The following is a 6594-nucleotide window of genomic DNA, read 5'->3' as shown; positions in this document are numbered from 1 at the left end:
AACATTACAATGGTGTAGTAGTTACAAGTCAGTCTGCTAACCTAAAGGTCAGAAGTTCAAAACTATCAGCTATTCCTCGGGAGAAAAAGGAGGCTTACACTCCCATAAAGATCTGCAGCCACAGAAACCTCATACAGGGTTGTTATGAGTCGGAACCAACTCTCCAGCACATAACCACCACCACCATCATCATGTTGTGGTGCTGTAAGATAAAGCACTAGACTGAAAGTTCGGCTTGAACCGAAAAGGCAGTTCAGACCCACCAGCCGCTCCTCGGAAACCCTATATAGGATCACTCGCAGTTGGAACCGACTCAGCGGCATTTAACAACATACTGTTATCCACAGAAAGACTTCTTGAATAGGGCATGAGTGGATGAATGAATGCAGCCACAGGATACTTGCTGGAAAGTGTTCCAAGGAAGTCAAGGCAGAATGTGTTTGAGCCAATCCTGGTTCCACTTCAACCACCAAATGTAGCTTTGCCTATCTCTAGGCCCTCCATGTAGGAGTCCTGGTGTGGCTCTGTAGGATAAGCACCGGACTGCTAACCATAAGGTCGGCAGTTCAAACCCACCAGAGGATTCTTGGAACTCCTGTGAGTCTGGCACCTAATAGGCTCCATCTGCCCAATGGGGTGCAATTCTGAAAGCCACCTGAAGGGGCGCTGAGACTCAAATGGCATCTTACTCTCCGCAGCACCCAACCAGTGTGACCTCAACTGCCTGGCCGAGGGCCACACCTTCTACCACAGTTTTGGCCGCGTCCTGGACGGTACCCCCTGCAGCCCAGGCATGGAGGGGCTCTGCGTGGCCGGCCGCTGCCTTGTGAGAACTCCCCAGGACCCATCCGCATCTCCTGCAGACCCCGTCCCCAGCTTAATTCCCTTTTCCCCTTCTCAGGACCAACTATCCCCTGCCTAGGCCAGGCCTGTGTTCCATCACTTCTCTACCTGTCTCCAGTCCTCTCCAGACCCCACCCCTGACTTCAAGGCCCCTCCCCTTTTGCCAGAAATCCCCATCCCGTTCTTGTCCCTGGTTAGATTTTACCCTTTTTCCATTCAGGTCTCAACCTCCAATCCCAAAACCAAATCCATTACCATTAAGTCAATTCTTAGCCATAGTGACACTATAGCGACCCCACAAAACAGAATCCTGGTGTGGCTCTGCAGGTTAATGCGCTGGACTGCAAAGTTAGTTTGAACCGCAGGGTTGGCTGTTCAAGCTCACCAACCACTCCTCAGAAACCCTATACAGGCCCCCAATGGGTAGGAAACGACTCCACGACACTTAACAACACGGAACAGAGTAAGACTGTGCCGTATCGTTTCATTGGTTGAAATCTTTACAGTATATGCGTTGCATTAGGCAAATCTGCTGTAAAAAATCTCTTGAAAGTATCAACAGCCAAAGACAGCAGACACCATCGTATTTTCAGTTGCCTCATATGTGGCACTATAGGATAAGCACTGGACTGCTAATCTCAAGGTCGGCGGTTCAAACCCACCATCTGCTCCTTGGGAACTCTATACAGGGTCGCTATGAATTTGAAACCAACTCAGTGGTGACACTTCACAACCACAACATATGCATGTGAAAGCTGGACAATGAATAAAAAAGTTTGATGCTTTTTAATTACGGTGTTGGTGACGAATAATGAATAGACTGTGGACTGCCAGAAGAACAAACAAATCTGTCTTGGAAGAAGCACAGCTAGAATATTCCTTAGAAGCAAGATGACAACTAAAGCTGTCCTATTTTGGACATGTTGTCAGGAGGGACCAGTCTCTGGAGAAGAACATCATGCTTGGCAAAGTGGAGGATCAGAAAAAAGAGAGACAGAGAGACCCTGAAGATGGATGGCTACAGTAGCCACAACGGGCTCAGCAGAGCAAAGCTGTGAAGGTGGTAGGTTCTGCAGCACAAGGGGGTCGTTATGAGTCCAAACTGACTCCCAGGCACGTCACAACTTTACAGGGGCAGATTGCCCCATCTTTTCCCGGTGCGTTGGTCCGATAACCTGGTCAGCAGCCACTACCCCTCCAGATCCGGCCTTTATTTCCTCCAGAAGAGCCCCTCCCTTCAGATGCCAGGCCTTTTACCTTCAAACCCCGCCCCTGCCCTAGGCCCCACCCCAACCTCCTCCTTCACTTTCTGACCCCATTCCTCTCAGGCTCCTTTCTATTAGCGTTAGCATCCGCCCTCTCCCCTGGCCAACCCTCCTAGTGCTCGAACTCCGTCCCTTCCCCCGTTGGGACCGTCCGTGACAAAGCGCTCGTCTCCACACTCCTTTAGAGCGCCGGTTGTGACGGGCTGCTGGGCTCGGACGCCCGCGAAGACCACTGCGGACACTGCGGCGGCGCCAACGACTCGTGCCTCTTCGTACAGCGAGTGTTCCGTGACACAGGTGACCGCCCGCCCCGTCCTCAGGAAGAGCCAGGAGCTGGCCCTTTAACTAAAATTGGGCCCGGAAGCGAAGTCCTGCATTGATTGGGCCTTCTGCGACATAGCCCCATCGATGATCATTCTGATTGGGTGCAACCAGATTGTCCCGCCCATCCCAGAATTGTCCGGGCTTTAACCCCGTCCCTGCCGCTTTTAAGCCTTTAAACATTACCCGAGCGTTTTCTGGGTTCCAGAACCCTGATAACCGCCTCACCTGCAGTATCTAATTTAATTTTCAAATCACTCCTGCGGCGGTTTCTACACACCCCACCTTTTCACCTAGGTGCCTTCGCCGGATATTGGAATGTGACCGTGATTCCCGAGGGTGCGAGACACCTCCGAGTCACCCATCAGAGCCGCAACCACCTGGGTACCACAGGGTCTGGAGGGATGGGGGGCCGCCAGGTGCGGGTAGCGGTCCCCATCAATACCTGGGGAGACGGAAGTCAGGGTAAGGCGTCCCTCTGACCCTTCCCTTGCAGCGCTCATGGGGATTGACGGGCGCTACGTGCTCAACGGGAATTGGGCCGTGAGCCCACCTGGGACCTACGAGGTGGCGGGGACCCGCATGGTCTACACCCGCGCAGTTTCCAGACCAGAGGAGACACTGCACGCCGCTGGGCCCACTTCCCACGACCTGCACCTGCAGGTATAGGGCAGGGTCTCCAAGGGATAGGCTGGGGGTGTGGAGGGTCTGAGGGGAGAGGCGAGGGGCAGACAATGGAGGCAGACAGGCTACAATTCACTCTAGGTGCCTGGCGTCTCCCCCCAGGTCTTCCTGCAGGAGCCCAACCCCGGCATCGAGTTCGAGTTTTGGCTCCCTCGTGAGAGATACGGCCCTTTCCAGGTGCAGGCCCAGGCCCTGGGCTGGTCCCTGCGACAGCCACAGCCTCGGGAGGTGGAGACTCTACCCCCGGGGCCCCCCACAGTCCCCACTGCCACTCCCCCACTGACCCCAACCCCAAGCCCAGGTAAGGTGGAGTCTGCCAGGGGGGGAACAAGCAGGAAAGTGTGGCCTGCCCTCCTCACCATCCTGTCCCCACAGACCCCTGTGACCCCTGTCCGGACACCCGTGGCCGCGCCCACCGACTGCTCCACTACTGTGGCAGTGACTTCGGTGAGACCCCAGCCCTGACCTAACCCAGGTGACCCGGCCTCGCCTGACCCCAAGTGGTCTCAGCCCTCACAATGACCCTGGTTGGCCGTAGCTTTTACCTGACTCCAACTGACCCCAGCTCTCTTAACCCCAAGTGGCCTGGCCTCACTTGACTCATGACGCTAAGTGACTCATGCCCACCCAAGTGACCCAGCCTCACCCTTGATCCAATCCCAATTTGATGACCTGACCCCAGGCCCCAGCTCCTTCCCCCTGTTCCCCAGTGGTTCCCCAGCCCTTGCTTCCCTCTTCTGTGCAGTAGGCTGTGTGCATGGGTTTGGGGGAGAGTCTGCAGTGGCTTTATCACCCACCCACCTACACAGTCTTCAGGGCACTTGTGCTTGGCCGCCGCCACCAAGCCCAGGAGACTTGCTACGAGGTGCGCGTTCAGCTGGTCTACAAGAACCGCTCTCCACTCCGGACCCTCGAGTATGTGTGGGCACCAGGCCTCTGCCCCTGCCCACCACTGGCCCCTCATCGTGAATACCTGCTGGCTGCCCGGCGTGTGGTCAGCCCTGATGGTACACAGGACCGACTGCTATTGCCCCACTCTGGCTATGCCCGTCCCTGGAGCCCCGCAGAGGATAGCCGCATGCGCCTGGCTGCCCGGCACTGCCCTGTCTGAACCTTTTTGGACAAGACCCCGATTACAAACCTCAAGAAACACACCGTGCGCAGGCTGAAACTTTACGGATTTCTCCTCGTCCTGGCTCCCAGAGAGTTCAGGCATAATCCAATGACAATTTTGTGACTCCAGTCACATACACACTCAAACCCCCTGTACCCAGTGAGATCCACTATCAGGAGTAAGCAGGATCTGCCGAGCATACTCTAAGTAGACTCTTAAACCCTAATCTCTGTCTCCCTGGCTGCCCGGAAGCACATAGCTAGTTTACGCCCAGACACTGTGTTTCCATTTATCGCCTTTGTCTCTTGCTCCATTAATTACAGGCACTGTTACAGATGAACATGACACAAAGGAAGATCTGCCTAACGTTGTTGTAACATACACACATACAAGAGAGGGCTTCAACAACTGCAGGGTCAAATTGAATTCTGTTTTAATTCCATTTTTCCAAGAACTTCTTAAGCCCCTTCATATATATACATACATACCAGTTTCCCTTACTGCCCTGGCTACCAGGAAACTCATCCTTATCTTATCAGCACACTGTGCTCCCTCTGCTCTCTGCCATTCACACGCACACCGTCATATATTCACTTGTGACACTGTCACAAGTGGTTGTATATTTTTCTGGGAGGTGGGGTGAAGGGCAGGGGAAGCGAGTGGGCTGGGGGGAGTGACCCTTCTTTGGGAGTCAGCAGGTGGGGTGTGATGTGCAGGTCTTGATCCGCTCAACCCCTGACCTTGCAGGTGGCCATCAGTTAGATGGTAATTGTCTCTGGTTCATTTTCCCCAACTACCTTTTATTCTTGCAAACACTTCCTTCCCTAACATCAAACCTTCTGTTTATTCATGCATTCCAATGACGAGTAGTGAACACTTACTGTATGCCAGGGACCCAGTAGTGCTTGAGACAGCTCAGGACCAGAAGAAGCTTGGCAGCGCCAACCTGACACCCCGAAGTGCAGCCAGGCTCTGAGTGGATGCGTGGAGCCTGTGCGCCCCCTGGTGGACACTCCATAGCACTGCGTGGAAAAGACGGCATTCCACATGCTCCGTGTCCTTGTTTTTCCATCAGCCACCTCCTAACGGCACCCATGCTGCTGTTACTGTCGCCCCGCCATTGACACCCATCCCCTATGTGTCATTGTCATGTAGGGATTATTCAGGGAATGGGAATCTGGTCTTTGGTCTAGCGCTCCCTGAGACCTGCCTTGCCCCTGAACCACTGGTCTGCCTGAGCACCCAGAGGACAGACAATGGGATGGGCCACCTTGAGTCTGCCCTGGGTGATTTTCAGGCCCTGCTCTGATTCTGGTGAAGGGGAGGGGTATTCCAGATTGGGAGACTGTCCCCTTGCCATACTCCTGTGGACAAGATGACCTGGTGCCCTTTAGGCAGCCACTGCCTGGTGTTCTGATGCTGGGGTGGGTCATTCTCAGCAGGACAGCGTTGTGTTCAGTATGGCCACGTGACATGGGGTAATGAATGTCACTTCCTCGCTTGGTTCTTTAGTTTAAAAACAAACAATGGACAATTTAACAAGAATGTATTTCCGTTTTTAAAGACCCTCAAATTCACATAAAGACAACAAAAAGCAGGCTTGCCAGTGAGAGGCTGCTGAAGCCCCTGACACTATAGCTGAAACTGAACTCACCCTGATAGCTCAATATTCAGCTAAAGGTACTCACCCTTGGCTGTTAAGTACTGCTGAGTCACTTCTAACTCAGCTTAGGAAGCAGAAAGCCTCATCTTTCTCCCATGGAGAGGCTGGTGGGCTCAAACCAGCAGCCTTGTGGTTCACAGTTCAGTACTTATCCTATAGAGCCACCAAGCTCTTCACTCAACCTTAGAACAATAAACAGATCAAAAGGGCAGCAATTGTCCAAGAACAAAGTTCAGATGACAGGATGGGAAAGAATGTCAATGGGAAACAGGAAGAGGGACAAGGGATGTTACATTGTGCGTACTGTAGTTAATGACATGAAACTTACTGAGTGTGAGTTGATGCTTGGAAACCTGGTTCGCTCTGTAAACCTTCACCCAATTCACAATTTAAAAAAAAATTCTTTAATTCTCAGATTCAGCAAACTATTTCATGTAGGAATTAACATTGGCTCTCAGGTAGAAACTTAGATGATTACACAGACACACAGACACACAGTCGGGCAGGTTGATGGGTGGGCCTTGTAGGGGCCCTTGTTAGCTGATGGTGGCCATCGTGTTGGTTACGTCGGTTCCTGTTCTCAGTGGCAGTAGGCACAGCAGAGCCAAGCACAGCCTGGTCCGGAGGCATTTTGACCACAGCATGTCTGGGTACGTAGCTGCAGCTAGTGCCCCAATCCATCTCTCCGAGGGTCTCCTTCATCC

At 53.1% G+C, this 6594-nt stretch overlaps 1 protein-coding gene across 1 annotated transcript in view; it reads left to right on the top strand.

Moving 5' to 3' along the window:
• ADAMTSL5 (ADAMTS-like 5) overlaps window positions 1–4224 on the top strand; it is a 6831-nt gene extending 2607 nt beyond the window's left edge. Inside the window, exons 6-12 of the mRNA XM_006876751.1 lie at window positions 699–826; window positions 2294–2405; window positions 2727–2813; window positions 2926–3092; window positions 3216–3414; window positions 3489–3560; window positions 3923–4224. Coding sequence (XP_006876813.1) covers window positions 699–826; window positions 2294–2405; window positions 2727–2813; window positions 2926–3092; window positions 3216–3414; window positions 3489–3560; window positions 3923–4224 — 1067 coding nt within the window. The remainder of the gene's footprint in view (window positions 1–698; window positions 827–2293; window positions 2406–2726; window positions 2814–2925; window positions 3093–3215; window positions 3415–3488; window positions 3561–3922) is intronic.
• Window positions 4225–6594: the final 2370 nt, after the last annotated feature.

Source organism: Chrysochloris asiatica, unplaced genomic scaffold (genome assembly GCF_000296735.1).
Source record: "Chrysochloris asiatica unplaced genomic scaffold, ChrAsi1.0 scaffold00409, whole genome shotgun sequence".
NCBI lineage: Eukaryota > Metazoa > Chordata > Mammalia > Afrosoricida > Chrysochloridae > Chrysochloris > Chrysochloris asiatica.
The sequence above is the reverse complement of the archived record's forward strand: the minus strand, read 5'-3'. Positions and strand labels throughout refer to the sequence as shown.